This window comes from Rhipicephalus sanguineus, chromosome 2 (genome assembly GCF_013339695.2).
Source record: "Rhipicephalus sanguineus isolate Rsan-2018 chromosome 2, BIME_Rsan_1.4, whole genome shotgun sequence".
Taxonomy (NCBI): Eukaryota; Metazoa; Arthropoda; class Arachnida; order Ixodida; family Ixodidae; genus Rhipicephalus; species Rhipicephalus sanguineus.
Window position 1 is genome coordinate 169074567 of NC_051177.1, and position 24414 is coordinate 169098980.

Below are 24414 nucleotides of genomic sequence, written 5' to 3' on the forward strand. Positions count from 1 at the left end.
AGCAATTTCATGGCTGATATTTGTATTGCTGTTTCAGGCTGCTATCATTGGACACAGAACTGGAAAAGTCCTCTACATCGGCGTGAAAAACAAGGTGTGTGCAATGTGTGCTCGCACTCCGCAAGGTGCTACTGCGAAGCCACATCAATGCGAGAAGAACTGGCATGGCAGCTCAACCAGCATGGAACAAAGTATTATCGTTGAAGGCTTCAAGAAAAGCGTTGAGCTGCATGGCATAAAGTACACAAGACTTATTGCTGATGGAGATTCAAGCACCTACCGGTCCATCATAGCAGCAGCACCATATGGAAGCCAGCAAGTTGAAAAAATCGAGTGCAGGAACCACATTCTTCGGAATTACGCAGGAAAAATTAGAGAGATCGCTCAAAAGAAGCGAGCGGAAAAGGTTTCAAAAAATCTTAAAAACTCTATTCTTCAAGCGGCTGTACGACTGCGGCATGGCGTTGCAACAGCGATTAAAGTCAGAGGCTCAGAAGATACCCCATTCTCAGAAAAAATCGAGCACCTCATTCAAGATATAGAGAACGGCCCAAACCATGTGTTTGGAGACCATAGTAACTGCGCTGACTACTTCTGTTCTGGAAGCAAAGCCGGGGAAGAAAACGTGTTTCCTGCAATCGTTCAAACTGGCATATATGAGGAAATTCGTGTTGCCATGAATAGGGTAGCCGCAAACGCTGCAAGCCTCATAATGGACGTAGATAACAATGATGCCGAGCACTACAACTCCGTTGTGGCAAAGTTCGTTGGTGGAAAACGCATAAACTATTCGATGAAAGGGTCCTACAAAACAAGGTGTCTTGCTGCTTCTTTATCGGTGAACTGCAAAGGGACTTATCATGAAAAAATTGCCCGCAGAATTTCCGGCGGGAAGCTCGGAAAATGTACAGCTTCATTCGTGAAAGCGTCAGTTGCTCGAAGAAAATCAAAGCAAAAGCTGCCGAAGAAGGCACCATCAACCACACCACGCTCCCAGCGCCGAGTCAAAGAGCATCATCCTGGTGCTGATGTTGACTATGGTCTGCCAGACATGGAGCCTGGAGCTTTGGCAACTGCTTCTGAGAACTTCGTAAAATCGCTTTCGCTATCAGTTACAAGCATCGAAGACCTGCAGAGAGCAACATCCAAGCAGAGTGGATCTAGTCTGTGGAAACATGAAAGGCGGAAGAGGTTGACAGCATCAGTTTTTGGCGCTATTTGTAAAATGAAACCAACGACTGGATGCGGACGCACAGTTGGAGACATCTTGTACAAGGAAATTAGTTCCGAAGCCATCAGGTACGGACGGGACCACGAGTGCGTTGCCCTGAGGCAGCTTGAAAAGGAGTGCAACGTTGTTGTAAAACAGTGCGGCTTGTTCGTAGACCAGGAAAACCCCTTCCTTGGAGCTAGTCCGGACGGTCTGATTGGGGAGGACGTCCTCGTGGAAGTGAAGTGTCCATACTCAGCGAGGGACCTTACTCCACTAGAAGGAGTCCGAGCCAAAAAAATAACATACTGTACGGAAAACGAGGACGGAAAATTGAAGCTTAAGTCCAATAGTAACTATTGGTCTCAAGTGCAAGGTCAGATGAATATATCTCGTCGTCAGAAATGCCTTTTCGTGGTGTGGACAAAAAACGGCATAAGCATTGAGGCAATATCCAGAGATGAAGTCTTTTGGAAGAATGAGATGTTCCCCCGGCTCAAAACATTTTACATGCACTGCATGCTACCAGAGCTCGTGGACCCAAGGAGGAGCCGCGGCCTTCCAATTCGCGAGCCTGATCATATCACGGAGGCGCAAAAGAACCGTTTACTCAAGCAGGCTTTGAAGAAGACGTCTAGAAATGGAGACTGCCAATAAATCACCAAGCAATCCTGTTCTGACAATGCTCTAGCGCGCCTGTTGAAATTGCGACGCACGTCAGGAGTCGTACGTGTTTCCTCACACCAATGCTGTTGTTTATGCTTAGGGTTGCCAATGCCGCTTATTGTTGGTCGATGACTGTGTCGTCGAGTGTTGAAGTAAAATATATGTTGGTGAATCAACAACTTTAATCATGCTCTTGCAAACGTGCCTTCAACCGAATGGAGACTACCCTGGAGACAATGTTAAAAAAGTAATCATGTGCTTTCGTTCATAGTTGCGCATATATTTGCTGTACAAGGTAATTAGGTTGTTTTTGAAACTCCTCTTTGAATTTGAGTGACACGTTTTTTTTTATAATAAAAATATTTTCAAGAATGGGAAAATTCATTACGTTTCCGCTTCTTTTGGGCTTCCTTTGTGATGAGTATTTGCTTGTTTGCCCAGTAGCATCTGGAAACACTGTTTATGCTGATGCACAGGTGCACTGCATGAGGTGATAATTTCAACACATTTTCCACTGCGTGTAGAAGTTACTCGCCAGCACCGATCTCAGCGAATCTTTCTCGCTTATTCTTTCACTTCAAGATACAGCACTGCACGATGTTGGGCTTACCTGAAAGCCCGAGCACTCGAAAGCCCCAGGGTACACTGTGATGAAGAGCGGGAACAGCAACGTTGGAGTAGGGCGTAATATGTGTGTTTTCATTAAACTTCCTGAATGAAATGTAATTAAATGGCATTTAAAGAGTACTAGATTTATTATTTTTACGCAGAACCATCTTATCGCGATTCACAACTGACTATGCCGTAAAAAGCAACTTTCGTAAATTTTTTTTTTTCGGGCACGGCTTGCGTTGTTTTCTCTCGGGGACACTTTGATCTGCTTCTGTGCCATCTAGACAACTTAGGTGATAAGATAGAATAGCTACTTTGAGAACAACAGTTGTAAGAAATTTCAAAATAAAAGGTTTGTACGCTTCTGCTTATTTCTTATATTTGTTATATTGTGCGCTTCTCCCAGTTTTATATATTACATACAGCATGGTTTAGGCTAGCGTTTGGAAATTTAAGATGGCAAACGGAAAAAAAATTCCGTTACATACAAGCGAGGATAATGTTTGCCACGAGAACAAATTGAAGTATAATGTTTAAAAATTACATCGAAGGTGGTCGAACGCGAAGACGGGGTCAGTTTTCAGCGCCATCTCCCCGAGTTGCCACGTTGTGAAAGGCATGTGTCGAGTCATACACTTGACAGTGGCCGCTCAGCATCAAATAATGTTTTCTTTCCAATGAACAAAGCTTGTTCTGATCTACGCATGCGTATCTGGCGCCTTGAAGGAGCAGTTCGCGGCAGCCGATCTAGCTATTACATCCTAAAATCCAGATTTGCCTGCTTGCCTGTGGCGTTTCTAAACAGCCACGATGTCGCGCATCTGCGTATTCCTGACCGACAGAACTGAGCGAAAGCACACGAGCCTCTTGGCTAGTCTCTGCTGCAGAAGCCGCCACTGTCCCCTTGCAACAGCAGTAAATTCCTGTGAGCGCTCAATAGGACGATTAGCTATGGACAAGGGGCAGTTTTCTGAACACCAAGGACCTCTCGGCACAGTGCTGCTAGGCCAAACGCTGTCGCGATGCCGACGCCGAAGAAACGCTTTGTGTTTGGGTCACACACCTGCATTAGCCTCGCATTCCACTCCATTGTCGCGGGGAACACGCTCGGGAGAAAAAGAGGCAGCACAGCCCCCTCCACAAAAAAACGATACAAAAAAAAATACCGAAGCCTGTTTCAAGCTGACTCAGCAAGTCCCTTACCTTTCTACGCAGCGCACGAATACAGCCATATGAGAGGCTGGTGGTAGAGTGTAGGATCGCGGAATATAGGCGATACCAGGGGGAGCCACGTCGCGCCTCTTAAATTTGGCGCGAATTTTAAATCCAGACTGAAAGTACACACAGCACTTTCAAAGCCTGTAAAATGGAAACCAGAAGCTTGACATGCATGACAATTATACCACAACAATAAGGAAAGAAAAAGGGAGGAAATGTTGCGGAAGAAATTTAGATAACTAAGCTATTTTCTTCCGGAGACAACATGAAAGAGCGAGACGTTAAAATGTGCAATTTTTATGGATGTTTGCCTCTGGTTTGTAAAAAAATGAAAGCCTGAGGAAAATATCTGTCCGCAACATTTCCTCGATATACTAAAAATGAATGCAGTGCCGAAAACCCCTTGTAAATCTGACGAAATTTGGGCACGCTAGGGCTTCTCAAAATGCGCATGTATTCTCTATGGGAGCTCGCGCTGGTGAACCCTCTTAAGGAGCTTCGCCCCTAAAACGTGTCCCTTTCTAGCGAAGAGATGTCACAGTTAGCATTCGCTCTCTGCTGCAGGAAGTGACGCAGACGCTTATGCATTCGCCTGAGACGACCCGAAGGCAAAAGCCATGTTCTTTTTTCTTCTGAGTCGATTGCACTGATACCCCTCCCTGACTCCTTCTGCACCTCATGTGGTGTTGGACTGACTCCGGGATGTTGTACCAAGCGGTGATATTGTGATCATGTTTTGTTCTGTGACGTCATAATGGCACGATGACGTGTATAAATAGGCCATGTGTGACGCCATGAGGAAGTGACGGATGATGTTACGATGATGTCATCTATGAACACAAGAGTCGCTGCATCGTTCGTGTTGATGCTGACGCCGAGGGTCACATTTCGCATTCGATGAGGCGCCTAACGCAGTGTCGTAATTAGAGACGTCTGTGAAGAGTTCGAACGGCACATTAAAATCTGGCAGCGTCAGTACGGGAACTGCCGAAATAACTCCATCGAGTTAATTTTAGCAATGGTCGTAGTATTCAGACTGCATGATTGGCCTATCTTTTCGCATTAGGTGGGTCGAGTGCTTTGTGCTTGTGGCGTAGTTCATGATAAAAGCCCGAAAGCAGCAGCACAGGCCCAAGTAAACGCGCTCGTCAGAGTTACGCCGTTCGCACGACGTGTCCGTTTTGTCTTACGATGCTGTGAGACGAGTGCCGTGGTTGTCCGAAGAGCGCCGTTTCGAGCGCAGGAAAGGTATGCAGCACATCAGATGTCCCTCATTGATGAGAGTATATGTTACCTCTATAAATAAAGCCGAAATTTCGCTAGGACCTCTACAAGGCCCATACACTCTCTATTTGATGACATAACTGTGTCGGCGGCAGAAAGGAAGCGGCTCGCCTATGCAATACACAGTTCTGGCTATAGTGTCACGGGTCGTGACATCGACGAAGACAGCAGTCGGCGTGTCGAAGATGAAACTCTTTATTTCGCCGAACTTGTGGCCTGGAAATGAAAAGTCAAACTACAGCAACACACACACTGCACACTGATAGCGGCGAAGAGAGCGTCTGACGTCAATAAAGTGATCATGGCTGCGACGCGCCCTCTTTTTCACATCATGCATCGAACTTTCCAGCCTTATCACTTGTAATTGCGCCAGCTCTGGAATAATCTTCACTATTCGCGTCATATGCGCAATCTTGACACAATGATCTACTACCATCTGGAATGTTCCCAGACATTCGGGCGCGGCCCGCGCAAGACAGCGGTCACACTTGCAACGGATCAATTACAAAAATTACACCATCTCCCGCTAAAGGGGACCATGAGGCGATGCGAAGCCGGAGCACTTGCACGATCGCGTTCCGTTGGCGTTCGTTGGGCATGCTACCGACCTTCGTCGTGGAACGCGAAGAGGGACGCTACGTGCGTCGTATCTTCCATCTAGCCTGGCCGTTAATTCTCACAGGGCGAGCGGGGAACGCGGTCGACAGGCGGGCGAGAGGGGGGCAGCGTAGGAGAGGAGAGAGAAGGGGAGGGGACGCGCATGCGCTCGAGCTCATCGCGGCGTTGCGCAGGAGAGAATTTCGGCATGTCCAGCCCGCGTTTCAGAGGAAGAGTGGAAAGGGGGAGGGGAGAGGGAAAGTGGAGAGGGGGAGTGGAGATAGGAAGGGGAGAGGGAAGGTGGAGAGGGAAAGTGGTGAGGGGAAGGGGAGAGGGTGAGTGGAGAGGAGGTGTGTGGAGAGGGTATGCGCATGCGCAGTAAGGGTGGTCACGCCGCACACCACCGGATTGAGCTCGGCCTTAAGATACTTCGCATCTAAAGCATAGCAAAGGAAGCGCGCGTGGCAATATTTCCCAGCACGTTTCAACGCTTCTATCTCCAAAACGCCTAATTCCTCCGCCCTGAGACGGTTGCTGCATCCGGAGTAACGCTTGAGAAACAAGCGCAAAAGCCTTTAGTGCCTCCGACACAACCAGCTACGCGGCGCCTCAGTTCCCGTTGGCGCCACCAACACGTTTCTGTCTGCGCGGTAGGTCGCCGCACGGGTTTTCACCAGATGCAAAAACTCAGGGTTGAAGTATTTGCCGCAGTGTTAAAGGTGAGCAAATGCATTTATCGAATGCCTCAAGTGCAGAACTATTATCTGTCTCACTTTTAGAGTCTAGTTTAACGAGGGAGTAAAGTTATTGACATTTGAATTGTAAATATCAGAGACTGGATTTTAAGCAAATGCCTATTTTATTCGTTACGCTGCTATCGCGCCACTTTCATATATGAGCATGAATAAGAGGCTAAGGAGGGTTTTTGTAGTGTTTTTACAGTGCCTATCAATGCATATCTTTGGCGTTCATGCCTATACACCTATAGGTGCTTATGAATGCCTATTTTTAAAACTGGCGCCTATACGAACACCATTTAACCTCAAGGTTCGTTTCCCGGTGCACTTTGAGCCTGGTATTCACGTTGCCGCGCGACGTTGACTGCTCGGAACTCTATGGGGTTCAACCCATTCCTCTAGTTCAACCAACTTCCGGAAACAACTGCTAGGAGCAGTGAAATGGGACGCGCCGGCGAGCCTACGCCGTCGCGCTGACGTGGCGCGAGCGGTTGGCGAATGCGAAATTCTTGAGAGCCGTCAGGGGAGAGTGAAGAGCAAAAGGGAAAAAAGTGGCATGGGGCACGCAAGTTTTGTTTAGTTTGTAATTAACTCTTTAAGGTGTTCACCGCCAGGTGCGAAACTTGTTCTACGCGATTCGACCCGGCCAATAGGAAGGATCCCTTCCTCCTGGTCTTTTAGCGATCTGGATATTTGATTCTGCTATACCCTTCTCAGTCATGCCGAAAAGAAAGGCGCAAAGGTGTGCGTTGATTCGACAGTGGACACTTGACTCACCATGCTACAGAATAAGAGAGAGCCTGTGGACCACCTTAAACAATAATAATTTTTGTCTTCGTATCGTAAACAGAGGCCGCGAACGTCTTCCATTGAAGTTGTTTGAATTTATGTAAAAATTTATTCTACCTATATTTTCGATACTGGAAGCCTGAAGCGTTGTTTTTCTTGCCTGTTTTTGGCGCCTAAAAATTGCTTTATCAATGCTAAAAATCCGGCTTTCAGTAATTATGCTGTGGGAACATGCTTCCCTACGGGCGTTCCACGACGCCAATCCTCCGGTTACGACTTTCTTTTTCTCTATATGAAAATATTCTTTACCTTTGAAGAGGCCGTGGATTTGTAATTTTCTTTACCTGATGATATGAACAACTTTTTTGACAGCGAGGCAGATGATGACGCAGACGAACCATTGTCCATAATTACTCGCTCGAATGGTGATGCAACATACATTGACCATAGGACTGCATTGCAAGGTGCTGGCTCCTCTGACAATTTGAGAACGGATAGAAGATAACAAGCAGCTACGCCCGCAACCCGAAGGCCTTCCAAGGTGACAGAAAAAAGATTCGGTGTACCAAACCAAGGGCGGCTTCCACCTGTACCGCATTTTCCTGGAGGAACATGAACCTTTAAACGCTGCCGGTGTCGTTCAAGTAAACAAAATGACAAGAGGTCGATGATTGTTTCCTCTACGTGCAATATTCATCTTCGTGCCGCTGCATGCTTTGAGAAATTCCACAAGTGGGATTCTGCCAAAGGCCCGTAGGGTGGTATATACCCACCCTAATAATTTTTGTTTAGTGTCTTATTAGGAAACTTCTGACGTTGCATTATGTTCTTTGGACAATAAACTGTGTTTTCAAAGAATCTTGCATTAGTATTCACAATAGATACCTTCTGGGCGTTTAAGCGTTAACAAGAAACTTATACATACGGCCCCTAATTGGCATCTGCTGCCCGTCCATTCCCTTGTTGTTTTTATTAGGCAGGTGTAGTGGGTAGTAGGAACAGAGAGAAATAGGTTCAAAGAAAGGGAAGAAACAGTGAGAAAGATAGAAGGGGAGAGAACGACTACATAGAGAAAGAGAGAGAAAGAAAGACATAGAAAGAGATAAAAAGACAAAGACGTCCAAGAAAGACAGAAAAGGATAGAAAAACAGAATGAAATAGACATAGAGAGTAAGAGATAAAAAGACACAGACTTAAGAAAGAATAAATAGGAGAGCAAGCATACTCATGATTAGGATAATATAGCAAGGAGTGGGAAAGAGACAGCTGAGAGGCCTAATTAGCAAAGCCACGGCCAGCTAGGTGAACATCAGCTCTGCTGTGATTCAGGCTTGCGCAACTTAGTGCAAGCTGCGCAAATCTTTTGTATTTTCTCTTACTGGAGTACGCGCAAGGTCAGGCATGCATGTCGCATCCTAATTTTGCTGACTAATATACGAAGCAGCGCCGATATTGTTTATCGAACGTGATCGTAGAAACGTAAGCTTCAAGTGGAAGGTTCATTTATATATATTAGGCTGTATAACAATAGGGAAATACATCATGGTGCGAACTGTAAAGTCCTCTGCAAGCGCTGATTGATACACAAACAGCTATGCGTAGATGTCAAAATAACGTAGAGGTCGACTGTAACATTTGTATAAAACTTGATATTGAATCACCAGCTTTCGAGTGCAGAGTTTTCAACATTTCAAAATTTCATTGCAGTGCGCGTCGACCACTCATCCATTTTATATACCATAATTAGGGGATAAACGTATACGCTGAAGCGATCATCTATTGAACTGCGTCTTTTACTGAAGTGGGTCAGTGCCATAATTTTTTATTCACAGAACTGCGTCGGCAGAACATATTATTCAACACACGAAATGACTGTGGTAATAGTCCGATAATCAATCTACGCAAGCAGTAATTCCTTCCTTAACTGCTCATGCCGCTGAAGGTCGCATCAGTGGATGACACTGACTGCACTTTGCCACGTTCGACGAAGGTTTGTTCACAACGCTCAATTCCTCCTGTTTAGCCTCTGTTTTGTGTAGTTAGATCAGTCAATATCACATAGTGTGAGTCGGTCATGAACGCCGCAACATTAGAACGGTTTTTATTTTTTTATGTACTCAGTATTTGGGTTAGCTGTTAGTACGCGGAACGTGAACTAAAGAGAGAAACACTTGTTTCAGGGGGTGACAAAAAATTATATAATGTAAAGTTCATAGGTGCCATGTTTCCTACATCGAAATGAACAACCGCTTAGCGAGTCAGCTCGTATACGGTACAGCCCTTCGGATACCCTAATTTTTGCCCTGCAAACAGCCAGATAGACGTTCTGGTCGTGGATAGCGCCTAGCAAACATATCAGCGACCTTCGGTTTAGTTGTCACATGCACGGATACACTATAACCTGCATTTCGAAGGGACAAAATTTTAAAAATAGTCAACAAGAACTACTCGTGACATAAAAGAAGTTATGTCCGTGGTCTTCCAGCGTGGTGTTATGGTATTGTGCGGCGGTTTCGTGTGTTCGAATCGTGCAGGTTCGTTTCCTTTTTTTATTTTTCATTTGTCACAGTGGGCATTGCTTAGTCATAACTACGATCTGCTCATGATCAATATCGTCAAAAGGAATTTCAAACCCCGATTTCGGTCCGTGGCGAGCATCCCAGCGTGCCGCGCGCCAGCGTGCAGCGTGCCGTCTGCAGTATGCCAGCGTCCCAGTACACAGCACCGCACTCGCGCAATAATCATGCACTGGCGCAGCGCCACTGCGTTTTCTAATAGGGCTCCCAGACTGGACAAATCATGATAGTAAACGCATGACGTACAACACTAGTTAATTATGTAGAAATGTTGAATGCACAGAAATAGTCCAGATAAAGCTGACTACGGAATAAAGAATAAATATATTACATGCATCTGCGCCAATGACAGACAGTGACTTAAAGAACAACTCAGGCACATTGTCGAATTAACATCGAGAGAAAGCGAAAGAAGTGTTATGAGCTAAGCGAACATCAGCCTCCCATGTTAAGGATTTTGGATGTCAACTGCGCTTCCGTTTTTCATTCTAAACCGCAGCCGCTTATCTAACTGCCTTCAATGGTGAACTCTATCGGTATTTGTCTGGACACCGAGTAAACGCATCAGCTCAAGTGAAAAGCGCAGCATCTTCTCGAGTAAAAAAAAAATTGGCAGCTTCGACGCAAGAGCGAAGCAATGAATGCGATAGCAACAAATTGGAATGTAACGCGAAGAACGGCAAGCAGCTCGAAACTTTCAGCGCGCTTCTCAAGCGCAAAGCACGCATGAAAAGAGCACACACAAGATGAGCCCGAGCAATGAACGGTCACAGTTCGACACTTAAAGCGGGCAGCTCAAACGCAAAGTAGGACGCACGAAAAGAACACAGAGGTATACGAATGACAAGCGCGAACTAATAACTGCCAAAGTTGTTTATTCTTTGTGTTTGAGCAGCGCGCTCCTTTCGCAAACACGGCCACTGCAGCGAGCGAAGGGACCTTCGCGCGCTCTGTCACTTGAACTTTGCGGTGAAAGCACAAAACGTACAATGCGCCCCCATCAAGAGATAAGCGTGCGCGTACGGGCGACTACGCCCTGTAGAGCAAAGTACAACTGGTAGAGGTAGCAGGCGCGCGTACATCGCAACGACTGGGGCGACGACCTTTAGAGCGCGCCCTTGCGCCCTTCCCGCCATCACGCTGGTAATCAAGAGAACACGCTTAAGCGCTTCCGAGCTCCGCGCCAGCGGTAAATGGTGCATATAAATAGCTGGCTATTACTATGCTGAAAACCGTATTATCCGTGGCTGAGTCGTTTACCGCCGCGCGCTTCGGAACAAACTTTTCTCAATTATTTTTTCTTCGAGGTTTATGCATACATACATACATACATACATACATACATACATACATACATACATACATACATACATACATACATACATACATACATACATACATACATACATACATACATACGATTGTGTATTCACCAGCGCCGACCATATTCACCAGTGATTATGGCCGGCCCGCATGAGCGCCCGTGGCGCCGCCCTTGGAGTGAGTGGACAGTAGTGTCTGACAGACTATTCATTCCTCCTCTTGGTTTTGGCAACGCTTGTACCCAGCTAAGTCAGCTGGTAATAAACTATAGTCGGTGACAAGCTAAGAATAAAAAGTAAACTGTACCGCTGTCCATTTGTATTATGCGCGTCCAACTACGGCCGATCTTTACATTGACGTAACGGTTAAGACGAACCAATGAAAAATGCAACATGGCGCCATTCGCGACGAGAGACGAGGTACCGCTGCATCGAGACCGAGATCCGTCATTTCGAATTTCCTGCGGTGTTTGTTTCTTCCAGAAGATGTCATTTCCTACTGTTATTCGCACGTACCCAGCATCGTCCTCGCCGGTCGTCATCCGATGCAGCAGAAGCTTGTGACTGTGCCGCGTTTGAAGTGCACCGAAGCGGCGGCAGCTCGGAGTGTTTTACAACGCTTTAGCGCGTTCCGTCGTTTCGGCAGCGTCCAGTTGCAACACGGCGTGTGTTCCTTCTATCGCTCGGATACACCAAGCATATCGCCTGAGGGTCACCACATCGGCGATTGTCGTCGTGTTCATTCGTGTGCAGTCAGGTAAAAGTGAAGTCTGAATGTGCGCGTCTGTGTACGATTTACCGCCCGCAAAAGCCATGGCATTAGCGTTGCCACATGTGCGCGTGTGTGTGTTACTTCGAGCTCCCGACGTGGGAATCTTGATCTATTGTGATATGCGCCGTGCTGTGCGCCTATATAAGCGACGTATGTGCGGACGAAGCGTGAGAGAAAGAAAGCGACGAACATAGCCCGTTAGCGCAACACAATGCAAAAGTAAACAAACCTGGTGTGGAGAATATGCAGTGGTCTGTGATTTATAAGAATTGTGGTCATCTGATGCGTTTGTGATTATGTGACGTGTGCCTATTGGGGCAGTTGCGTCGTATCTACAGAATTTATTTCTACCAGCCCAGAATGATGTGCTAGGTTGAAGGGCCCGTCGCGTAACTGTCGCGCTCGATGCACGAACGCCTTGCAATGAGAAACGCCGTGCGAGGTAATCGTTGTCTACAAACAGTGAATTAATGCACTCGCTGTGACACGTCGATTGCATGGATCGTGATCGTAACTGAAGTGATGCCGCTAAAACTATTATTGAGTGAAAAAAAAAGCTTTTGTTTTTAATGGCGTTGCATCATACTTCACGATATAATATTTGGAATCCTTGTTTTTGTCTAACGTGCGTTTTTTAGCATTTCGCGTGTTTTGTGTGCATGTATTACGCAGTGATAATTTGTTTATATTAAACTCGTGAAGCTTATAGTGCATAGACCCTTTTTTTAAGCGCTTATCCCTTCTTGTGAAGCCTCACCCGCTCACTATACTTCACGAACAAATGAGGAGGGGGGAGCCGGAGAGCTGGGGCTTGACTCCTTGGGCTTGACAATGTATGAAAGGAATGTACTTACTGATTGCGTCCATCGAGATTATCTATGTAGACATCTATATGTTTTCCTTTTTTTTCTTCGAGGATGCACGTGCTTTTTCAATGTCCGAGTGTATATTTGTCATCTTTTGGCTCCTGATTTTTTCATTTCTAAATTTTTTCTTATTTATTTTTTTTGTCGCTTCACCTGCACGGAGGACGATGCTATAAAAACGCATCGAAGCCTCGTAAATGTTTCGTTAATAAAGATCGGTCTCCGATCGAAACGTTGACAAATAAACTCTTTTGAGAAGCGTGTATCCTCTTCCTATTTGTCTTACGGCAACCGATGACAGCCTCTTCACAATCCACGTATAGATACATATATACCTTCGCACAGACGCACAAATATAGAGAAGGTAGGGGCCCCTCGTCTAGCAAAAGTGGGCCCTCCTGCTGTAATGCCCACTGGGGTGACGCAGGTATGTAATAAATAAATAAATAAATAAATAAATAAATAAATAAATAAACTAAAAAAAATCACAGCATATCCACGGGGTGAATGATGATGAGTGGGGCGAAGCTACGGAGGGAATCATCTGTAAACCGTGAAACTCTTCCGTGAAATGCGCCCAGTACATAATATAAAGAGTGTGAAACATCGTGTATATATTAAACATCAAACTTTTATTGTACTGTTGGTTTACGTGGTCCCTTCATTATCACTTGTGATCGGTGAAATGCAAGGAAGAAGTCCGCTCCCGAACGAAAGAGCGCCAAGAGCGACCGCATTCCCCGCTCGCCCTGTGCGAATTAAAGGCAAGGCTAGAGGGAAGACAGGACGCGCGTTCCACGACGCGAGGTCGGTAGCATGCCCAACGAAAGCCAACGGAACGCGATCGTGCAAGTGCTCCGGCTTCGCATCGCCTCATGGTTCCATTTAGCGTCCCAAAACCAAATATATTGCTCAATGTGTGCCTTGCGTTTTTCGTAGAAATAATTTCTTTATCATGTACATTAAGACGAAAAGTTGAAAGCTCACTAGAGTGTATCGCCCGCAAAGTATGTCTTTTAGTGTGATTTAACTCTCGTACGGCAGGGTCCTCGCGCCGTTGCCGGTCCACCTCGCCCGTTGACGATCGGGCGAGGTGGCTACATACAACTACTACTACTACACTTTAAGAAAAACATCTGGCGTTCTTTCGTTCTGCTTTTACAAAACATCTGGCGTCTTTCGTTGGTTTATTTCATCAATCAACGGCGTTTTGAACAAAATTTTTATTGTTTAATCACGCACAGGAGAAATCTCACCAGGCACTACCTTGGAGGTAAACAATGGCTGCTAATGGGAATGAGATACAGAAGAAGTCGGCTTTTAGCTAACACTTACACTTCTACTTCTACTAACGTTTCCTACTGGAACATGCCAATGGCTGCTAATGGGGAATGAGAGACAGAAGAATTCGGCTTTTAGTTAACGCGCACGCTGCGAATTTTTTATTGTTCAACAACGCACAGGAGAAATCTCCCACCGGCACCACCTTGGAGGTCAAAGCGTAAGACTTGTTACGGACTACTACGACGACTACGAGGGACGAACGGGTGCCGCCTTAAGGAGCTTCGCCCCTAAAACTTGAACGTTCAAGGGGTAATGGCAGTGCCAGTGCAAGTTGTCGAAGCAAGAAACAATCCCACGTAAAGCTTTTAGTCAATGCCAATTTAGCCGCGTACACCTCCTTGGCGTGAACAGCAACGCACGCAATGGCCCCCACAGTTAAACTCCATGTGTGCAACACACTTTTATTTCGTTGAAACAAGACGTCAAATGAAGCCTTGGCGTCTTCCTCAAACACGATTACAAGCACGGCGACTAGAGGCGCAAATGCGGTATTTACGGCAACACCAGAGTCGAAATTCACAAAGGCGATCTCACACCACTTCGCCATACTTCGCTTTGAGTCACAGTTGCCATAGTTACAGCAGACTGAAAACTGGCGGCGAGAGTTTCACAAAAAAAATTACAAACGACCTTATTAAACGTGATTAATGTCCCTGTTTTGTTCTGGGAAACCGTAAAATAACGATTCCTTTATTTCAAGTTTTATGTTAAATCTGGTATTCTTTGTTTTAATACCACATTAGGTACTGCTCAGAAACATCGCCCTTGAGATGTACATTACTTCTTCGTATAGACTCCGAGATGAACGCGGCGGGGGGTGCGATTTAAACAACACATATATTGTTATGCTGACGCTGAACTCCGTGCCTTCACAATTTATTTTATCTAGCTTTGCTTTCTTTATTTCAATATCAGTGCAGTATTGCAAAATAAGGTTTATATGAGTGAAAATTATTGCCATTGTTTAGGAACTACTTCGTTTGTAGCGCGGAGGCATGCAAAATATGAGCAATGCGGCCTCGTGGGCGGAGCTTATATTTATTTTTAGGTTGTCACCGACTATACAGTTATGCTTACATAACATTTGGCGACGAGTTCACGAACCGACGTGGTGATCGACGGCGGCTGCAAAAGGAAGCGGCAAGACGCCACACAAGGCAACGAAGGTGAGCTGCGGTGAACGTCGGCGGCAGTACGCAGAGCAGAGCAAGATGGCATCAGACAACGCTTCGAACGAGGGTGCTTCGGAAGCTAAGCCTAGCGTTTCAAACGTGTTCTTGGGACGGCTGGGCCTTATGGAAGCGCTTTCTCCTGACGACGCGGCAGCCTGGCCTACATACCTCGAACGCCTACAGTTCTATTTCACAGCGAATGGCATGGTTGAGGAGCAGCAGCAACGGGCAGTGCTGTGCAGCGTTTGTGGTCCGGCTACGTACACCATCCTTCGTACGTTGTGTTCTCCGGCGACGCCGGCTGAGACGCCGTATACGGGCATTGTTTCCAAGCTCACGCACCACTTTACGTCAATGCCTTCGGTGACTGTACAGCGTTTCACGTTTCACAAACGCTGTCAGCAGCTGTTTGAAAGTTATGGGAGCGCCGGCCGCGAGCGCGCCGATCGTAGGTAGAAGAGAACGATGACCGCGGGTGCGCTCGCAGCTCGCGCTCAGCAGCCGCTGGCAGCGGGCAGTTGCGGCCGAGGCTCGGACCAGTAAAGATGTGTCCACTGTTGTCTTGGTCTCCTTCCTGAGGTGTTCTGGGCTCCGAAACCCCTACATCTGGCGCCCAATGGGTAGGACCCCGCCCCGCCATGTTCTACCCGGTCACCGTACGCCGGGTCCCACCAGCTACCGATTTCGGCCCCCGGCACGGCGATATCGCCTTCGAGGAGCTATGGGCGCTGAAACGGGCGTTCCTGGACATGGTCGCCTACGGCGCCTACGACCTCGTCCTCTTACTTCGGCTGGTGGACTCCCTCCTGCGCCTCTGCTTTTCCGGGAGAATGACCCCCGGTGAGCAGCAGCGTGCCATCATTGCCCTCGGGCACCTCGGTGATTACCTCGGCGTCCCGCTGCCCGCGCGTCCCGTGCCTGCCGGCGTCCCGTGCGCTGCCGAGGTCGGCATCGAGGCTCGTGCGAGCTCGTTCGGCGGGCCGGCACCGCGGGACAGCAAGCGGCGCGGTGGCGACGCATCTTCCGCCAACGACGGTGAAAGGACCGTGATCGGCAAGGAGCACACGGCGATGGACGAGGAGATCGCCGAGAAAGAAGTCGACGACTCCCAGGACGACGAGAGAGAGTGCGACGGCGGAAACCTTGAGGCCGGCGTCGAAGAGAAGCCGCAAGGTGCGTCCCCTAGGGAGGGAGCGTGTCACGATACGGCACTGAAGGCGGACAAGGAGATTGCCGAGGAGTTTGGCGAGGAAGGAGGCGAGCAATCTGACGACAAGGTGGGCTTTGGCTTTGTGCTAGTTGATTGCCGGGACGACGCCAGCATGCGGGAACTGGACGATGCGGCAGAAGATCTTGGAGGACGAGAAGCCAAGGATGGAAAGGCGGATAAGACGAGAAAGAGGTGGAAAAGAAAGAAAAAGAGAAACCACGATGAACAGCGTGGTGGTATGTGGGCCACGGAGAACAAGCCGATCGTGGACGAGGCGATCGTTGTGGACGCAGTGGCACACGTTCGCGAAAACGAGTCTGAAAACAACTCGCACAGCTACATGGAGGCTACCGCCAAGGAGGGCGAGGCCCTTCTCAACGAACTCGGCCTCAAGGACAACAACGTCCCAGACAGTGGCCGTAGGCGCACGCGCTCGCAGACGCGGGGCACCACGGCTGCTCCCGCTGAACGGAAGACCCCTATCAAGCCAGCGCGCGGTGCCAAGAAGGCTGCGGCCTCCAAGCGCAGTAAGAAAAAAGAGAGTGAAGAGGAGGAGGAGGAAGAGGCAGCCTCTGCTGAGGAGGCCTCGACGACGGCCGCTTACGAGGACGGGTCAGCAGACAGCATAGAGAAGAAAGATGAGAAGGACAAGGTGAACAACGAGGAGGATGCAGGCAAGGCACGGATAGCAGATTCGGAGGATGCCAACGCCGATTACAAGAAGGAACCAGAGGTCAAATAAAATTGGCCGCGTATCTGCGTGCTTCGCTGCAAATGTCGTCTAAAGACGATAGAAGAGGCGCTGCGTGAGTTATGGACGCCATCTGGCAATACGTCGGGAAACACGAGTGCTGTGTTGCGGGCTGGTAGTCCCGGCGCAGCGGCAGGCGAAGACCGGCGGTGACCAACGCGACCGGTGGGGACGCCGGCCAGCCCGAACACGCTGTTTGGCGCGATGCGCCGAAGGAGAAGAAACGTCCGCACTCAACGAGTACTCTCCACAAACTCTCTTACTTACACGTCGCCTGGGTAAAACAGGAATGCCAGAGCGGCGCCCCCTGTCATTCGTACAATGCAATACTGAACCGAAACCGAAACACAACATGAGCTTGTGCAGAGGGCACGGAGGAAGACAAGTTTCAGCGCAGTCGCATTTTCAGCGCACCTTAAGAAACTAGGGTTGTACCATTGTAGGGCGAGTAGGGCCAGAAGGACCGTCACGACGAAAACCTACCTCCTAAGTCGTATTCGCCTGTAACGTTGGTGTGGCTTCGCGTTCCCTCCTCCGCTCCTGGCCTTTCCACAAAGCTACTGCCTAAGTACGAAGGCCCCTACCGCGTCCTACGTCAAGCATCCCCAGTTAACTATATGGTTGAGCCTGTTCAATCATCTACGGACCGCCGTCGTCGCGGCCGCGAGACTGTTCACGTCGATCGACTGAAGCCGCATTATGACCCACCAGTTGTACCTGTTCCTTAGGTCGCCAGGAGGCCACGATGGCTCCTTTTCCGCGGGGGAGTCATTTGTAACATGGTAGGGCGCAGACAAGAACGCCTGCGAAAGAAGACGACGAAGACGGTTGTTGTTGGCGCTCGCGCTTGCTCGGCTTGGACCGCTGATCGCTTCAGCTGTGGCAATCTTTTAATAAACGCGTTACTGTCTCAACGTTAAACGCATACCATCAAGGTCTTTAAAATTGCGTATCTATGTATTTTCTGTTAAAGGAACACACCGCCTAATACTTACCTAGTGATGTTGCGCCTCAGATATGCGTAATGTTTGCTTTTTGATCAACAATGTACACAAGTATGAACCTATTCAGCCGTTCACGATGGCTGGCCCTTGGGCAAGTGGTTCAACTTTGGCCGAGTGGCTGAATCGAGGGACGTGCCGACAAACAGAAAGACAGACAGAAGGACAGACAGAAGGACAGACAGAAGGACAGACAGAAAGACAGACCAAAATTTCTGCGTTTAAGTTCCCCAAGAAAGACTATCGTCTTTAAAACACGGAAGAGGAGCCAATCACAGACAGTGGCAGCAAGGCGACAGCCACGACGACCGCTGACCCGAAAGTGGATGTAGAGCTGCATCCCGCGATGATGCAGCGGCATGATGAGATGACGCAGCTGCAGGAATCCCGGGATGGGACGGCGGAACAGGTGGACCTGTTCGAGGAGGATCCTGCTGCCCACGTGAGCAATTACACCCCCTGTCTGACCTACAGCGCAACTTCAGAGGGGGCACAGGGAGCGCTGAAGGCACATGCAGTCGGCGCTTCGTTGGGGACGTCACGCTTCCGTGGCTGCCAAGGTCACTGGCGTTCAACGACTACTACCTGGAGGAGTGGCCGCCGACCGCACGTGAATGGTCTGGAGGGATACAAAGGCACCGACATACGACGACGTCTACGGCTTATGACTCGCTGGGACCGGTGCGGCACCAGGAGCATCGGCGTTCCGTCATGCTCTCGATCGTGGTCATGCTGACGACCGTGGTCGTCAACCTGAGCGAGTCCGGTGCGCCTCCGTCTTCGGGCGGTGGCAGAGTCGCCTTCGCGGAGCGCGTCAGCAGTTCCCGAGTCCAGCGGACCCTGAGGTCCCACAGGGACTTGTGGGTGGACAGTGCCGGCAGGTGGTTGTGTGTGCCACGCGCAGTCCGGCGTGGTCAAGGATAGCAAGGACACTTCCACGGGCTACCGGTGTGAAGTAGCCTGTGCCCTTCTCCTCCACTTTTTCCGATGGGAGGGGGCAGTATGGGAGCGCCGGCCGCGAGCGCGCCGATCGTAGGTAGAAGAGAACGATGACCGCGGGTGCGCTCGCAGCTCGCGCTCAGCAGCCGCTGGCAGCGGGCAGTTGCGGCCGAGGCTCGGACCAGTAAAGATGTGTCCGCTGTTGTCTTGGTCTCCTTCCTGAGGGGTTCTGGGCTCCGAAACCCCTACAAAGTATTGTGGATTTTGTTGCAGACTTGCGCGGACTCTCCGAGCACTGCGAGTTCGGTGTCACCCTGAAGGACATGCTCCGCGACCGTCTAGTTTGCGGCGTTCGTGACGAAGACGAAGGGCTGCAACGGAATCTCCTGACTGAGACTGCGTTGGATTTAAAGGGCCCCTCACCAGGTTTGAAAGTTTTGAGCTAACGAGCGCAATGCATACACTGGGCGTTCACGATCACGTCTGCCAAAATTTGCAACGCTACGCGCCGCGGAAATGGGTCAAATTTCAAGGTGAACGCTGCTTGCCCTTCCTCTCGCGGGCGCGCGCTTTAGACAATGAGGGGATGACGTACATGAGAAAATGGCCCTACGTAGATGGTAGTGCTGTGACGTCGCTCCTCTTCGTAGACGACTGTGCTCTGACGTCGCCAACAGTAGCACGTGACACTGCGATAATTATTTGACACGACATGTGTAGTTTGTGTAATTTGTTGCTAGAATAGATTAATAAAACTTGAGAGAAATAATGAGACACACAAAGGGAATGTGTGCGTCTTTTTCGTTTTTTTTTCGTCAATTGCAGCGAGATGCGGGGCTAATGTGTCTCCCTTTCCCATGCGTTCGTGTAACCGCGGTTAGCGCATCGAGCAGACGCCAGCCCTGGAAACGAAAGTAATGTTCTGGCGCGTTCGAGCACTCATTATGCTAATTTATTCTACCGCGTCCAAGTAAACGTTAATGCGGCACTGGCTCATGATACGGCCACTCTCGTGCCCGTACAAATGTCTCAACTTTCATGCCCGTCCCGCAGAAACAGGCAGTACACCACACAGAACGCCGACAAAACGCCCACGGCCGCTACATAAAAAAAGGCAGCGGCCGTGCAACGCCTCGCGTGCTCGGGCTGGCTCGGGCACGTCATGCGCACGTGACCATGCATGCGCATGACGTGTTCATGCGTATGTGTCAAGTGAAGAGGGCAGGGAAGGGATTTGGCTTACGAAGGCTGCACGGGGCGGGTGGCAAGGGTTTGAAACTCGCCTCCTCGCATTATGGTTTCGCGCCGCTACAAATAATTGTTTTAGGGGCAAAGCTCCTTAAGGCGGCACCCGTTCGTCCCTCGTAGTCGTAGTAGTGCGTAACCAGTCGTAACGCTAGTACCAGATCTTGACCTCCAAGGTGGTGCCGGTGGGAGATTTTTCCTGTGCGTTGTTGAACAATAACAAATTCGCAGCGTGCGCGTTAACTAAAAGCCGAATTCTTCTGTCTCTCATTCCCCATTAGCAACCATTGGCATGTTCCAGTAGGAAACGTTAGTAGAAGTAGAAGTGTAAGTGTTAGCTAAAAGCCGACTTCTTCTGTCTCTCATTCCCATTAGCAGCCATTGTTTACCTCCAAGGTAGTGCCTGGTGAGATTTCTCCTGTGCGTGATTAAACAATAAAAATTTTGTTCAAAACGCCGTTGATTGTTGAAATAAACCAACGAAAGACGCCAGATCTTTTCTAAAAGCAAAACGAAAGAACGCCAGATGTTTCTAAAGCAAAACGAAAAGACGCCAGCTGCTTAACGAAAGACGCCAGATGTTTTCTAAAGCAATGATTTTCTAAACAATCAAAATTCACAGCGTACATGTAAAATTAAAGTGAGCTGCAAGTCGTCATAACTCATCGAACCTTTAGTATAAACGCGCCCGATCTCACGTCGGTGATGATGTACTGGGCAGAATTCACGGAATATACACGGTTTACCGATGAACCTCCGCAGCTTCGCCCACTCATCATCATTCACTCCGTGGATATGCTGTGATTTTTTCTCAGCTCGTAATGAACCGATTTGAAAAATTCTTGCGGCATACTGCCCTTCATTCGGCACACAACAACTTCCAGCGTCTAACTAAAATTTGCTATGTGGCCTGGTGAGGGGCCCTTTAAGGAAGGCGTACAAAAAGGCCGTCGCTGCCGAGTATGCGACGTGGCAAACGGAAACCATCAGGGGGGAGTTGCCGGCGGCGTCCGAGTTACATCGGATGGATCAAGCGCCAAAGGAGGAAAAGCCGGGCGGTAAACAAGAGCGTCCCAAGGAGTCAAGAATCGGGCGTTGTTCCCACTGCAACGGTGACCACGACGCTACGAGCTGTGGGTTTCGCTTTGCAGTGTGTCATTTGCAGGTGTCGATGGAAGTGAACTCTGGATCCGTTTGTTGTACTGTAAACTTGAGGACATTGAGCAAGCTGGGAGTCTCGAAGAAGGCGATCTGGCCAAGTTCCCAGGGAGTGCGGACGTAAACACAGCAGCCTCTTTGTGTCGTGGTCGAAGTGGAAGTTCCTGTTAAGTACAACAGTAGAGAGAGCAAACTACCTCTGCTCGTCATGAAAGGGTCGGGAATCAGCATCCTGGGAAGAGACTGGTTCCGACCACTAGGCATAACACTGGAAGGACTACACCAGCTCGACGGAGCTCCAGCTTCCAAGAGTTCTAGTCGAGAAGTCCAACCAGCTGCACGCAACCCGAGCAAGGTGGTGACGAGCGTGAAAAATCTGCTGCAGGACTATCCAGATGTGTTCAAACCTGGGCTGGCGAAGAGCACGGATCTTCCTGTGCGGATCTTAGACGATGAGCAAGCCACGCCTAAGTTTACAAGCCACGGCAAGTACTTTTCGCGCTACTGCCCAAGGTGGAGGAAGCCATCGAACAGTTGGTGGAGCAAGGCATTTACGTTCCCATTAAGCATTCCCGTTGGGTGACGCCAATTGTTTCGATTCTGAAGATCGGAAAGATGAGATTTAGCGGGGACTAGAAGGGAACACTCAAGCCAGTCGTCAAGTGGAAGACGTATCCGCTTCCAACTCCAGAGCAACTGCTCGCTAGACTGGGAGGACGTGCAGTGTTTTCTCGGCTGGACTTGCATCAAGCTTTTCAGCAACTTTGTGTCGATGAGGACACCGCCATACTGCAGACCGTGACAACTCACAAGGGCCTGTTCAATGTGACGCGATTGCGGTTTGGTGTGGCAGTCGCCGTAGCCATCTTTTAACGTTATATGGAAGGACTATTGAACGTACTGGAAGGGGTTCAGTGCTTTCTGGATGACATTCTAATTGGTGGAATAACCGTTGCTGAGCATGACAAACGGCTGCGCGAGGTGCTGCAGCGTATCCAAGACGACGGGCTTCGCCTGAACGCCGAGAAGTGTGCATTCAGGGACAAGGAAGTGACGTACCTGGGGTACCGTGTCCACAAGGATGGAGTAAGTTCTTTGCGTGAAAAAGTGGAAGCCATCAGGCAAGCTCTGGAACCGAAGAACAAGATGGAGCTGCAGTCGTTCTTGGGAGCCTTAAAGCTTTATGGTACTCTCTTGAAAGGAGCGTCACATATGTTGGAACCACTTCACCACCTCCTGGACAAGGACAAGGCATAAAGTTGGAGCGAGACGGAAGTGATGGCATACCAGAGTGCCAGAGCCTGCTGGAATCATCAGCCGTCTTAGCACACTATGATGTGACACGTCCCATAAGGCTAGCCGGCGACGCGTTTCCGTACGGGATGGGTGCGGTACTGAGCCAAGTGGATGAAGATGGCGTTGAAAGACCAGTGGCCTTCGCCTCGAGGACGTTCTCGAAATCAGAGCGCAACTATGCGCAGATAGACAGGGAGGCTCTGGCTTTGTCATTCGGAGTTCAGAAATTCCACCAGTATATTTTTGGTCGGAAGTTTCAACTCGTGACAGACCATAAGCCATTGCTAGGCCTCCTGCAGCAAGCCAAGCCGGTTCCTGCCTTATTATCACCTCGGATGTTGCGCTGGAGTCTGCCACTTTCTGCATACAACTACGAACTATTGTACGTACAAGGCTGCAAGTTGCCACATGGCGACGTTTTCAGTCATCTTCTGCTTCCTGTCAGGGATGAGCACGAGCCACCTTTGGGATACATTTTACTGCTTGAAGCAGCGCCGGAAGTTCCTCTAGAATGTACCAAGGTCGCAGCATTGACGCGTACGGACCCTGCTGTGTCGCGGGTACACCGCTGGATTTTGCAAGGCTGGTCTTCCACGAAGGTGTTCGAGAAATTTTGTCCTTTTGTGGCCAAGACGAACGAACTGTCCGCCTACCAAAATTATGTGCTGTGGGGATCTCGTGATCTGATTCCATGTTCCGCACAGGCCCAGGTGTGTGGTGTGTAGAATGCTACACACCACGCACCCAGGCGTAGTACGGATGAAAGGTTCTGCACGCAGCACCGTGTGGTGGCCGGGCATCGACAATCACATAGAGCGCAAGGTAGGTGGCTGCCAAGTATGCCAAGAAACTCGGCAAGCTCCCAGTGAGGCACCGGTGCACCCATGGTAATTCACTAAGAGCCCTTGGTCGCGTTTGCACGTAGATTTTGCCAGTCCCTTCAAGGGAAAAGTGTTTCTGCTAGTCGTCGATTCTCATTCCAAGTGGCTGGAAGTTTCCCTGGTGGAATCAATGACGACAAGAGCTGTTCTTAAGGAACTTCGGGCGATGTTTGCTCGTTTTGGCATTCTCGAAGTGTTAGTGTCGGACATTGGAACTGCGTTCACGTCAGAAGAATTCGCCGAGTTTGCAAACAGAAACCAAATTCGGCACATTACAGTCGCGCCCTTTCACCCGTCATCGAATGGCCAGATAGAGAGGATAGTTCAGGAGACAAACCAACTCCTGCGTAAGTTGTTGGAGGGAGATTAGGCCACCAAGCTGTCTCGTTTCTTGCTGGGCCAGCACATTTTACCCAGCACAACAACAGGGAAGTGTCCCGCGGAACTTTTGATGGGGAGTTGACTACGATCAGCCATTGACCATCTACATCCATACTTTCACATGATTGGATCATCTCTTCAGCATTACTTTATTGGTGTTTCTCGACGTGTTCGGCATTTCTATCCAGGCGACGCTGCGTATGCACGGAAATATCAGAGTGGCACCAAGTGGGTCCCCGGGTCCATTGCTTCAGTCACGGGACCCCTTTCTTACAAAGCTCGTCTGTCTGACGGTAGCCGGGCCAGCCCACTAGACCTTGGCGAATCTGACAGTGATAATTGTCGGGACTCAGCTGATGGTGATGACCTCGCTGTGACTGGGCAGGA

At 49.1% G+C, this 24414-nt stretch overlaps 2 protein-coding genes across 2 annotated transcripts in view; one reads left to right on the plus strand and one right to left on the minus strand.

The window, feature by feature from the left end:
- Positions 1 to 24414, minus strand: part of LOC119383854 (uncharacterized) — a 773402-nt gene that overhangs the window by 169908 nt on the left and 579080 nt on the right. The gene's annotated exons all lie outside the window — the stretch shown is intronic.
- Positions 584 to 2102, plus strand: LOC125757253 (uncharacterized). The gene has a single exon (XM_049412686.1). It carries the CDS (start codon positions 677 to 679, stop codon positions 1865 to 1867), a length of 1191 nt encoding a protein of 396 aa, XP_049268643.1. The 5' UTR covers positions 584 to 676; the 3' UTR covers positions 1868 to 2102.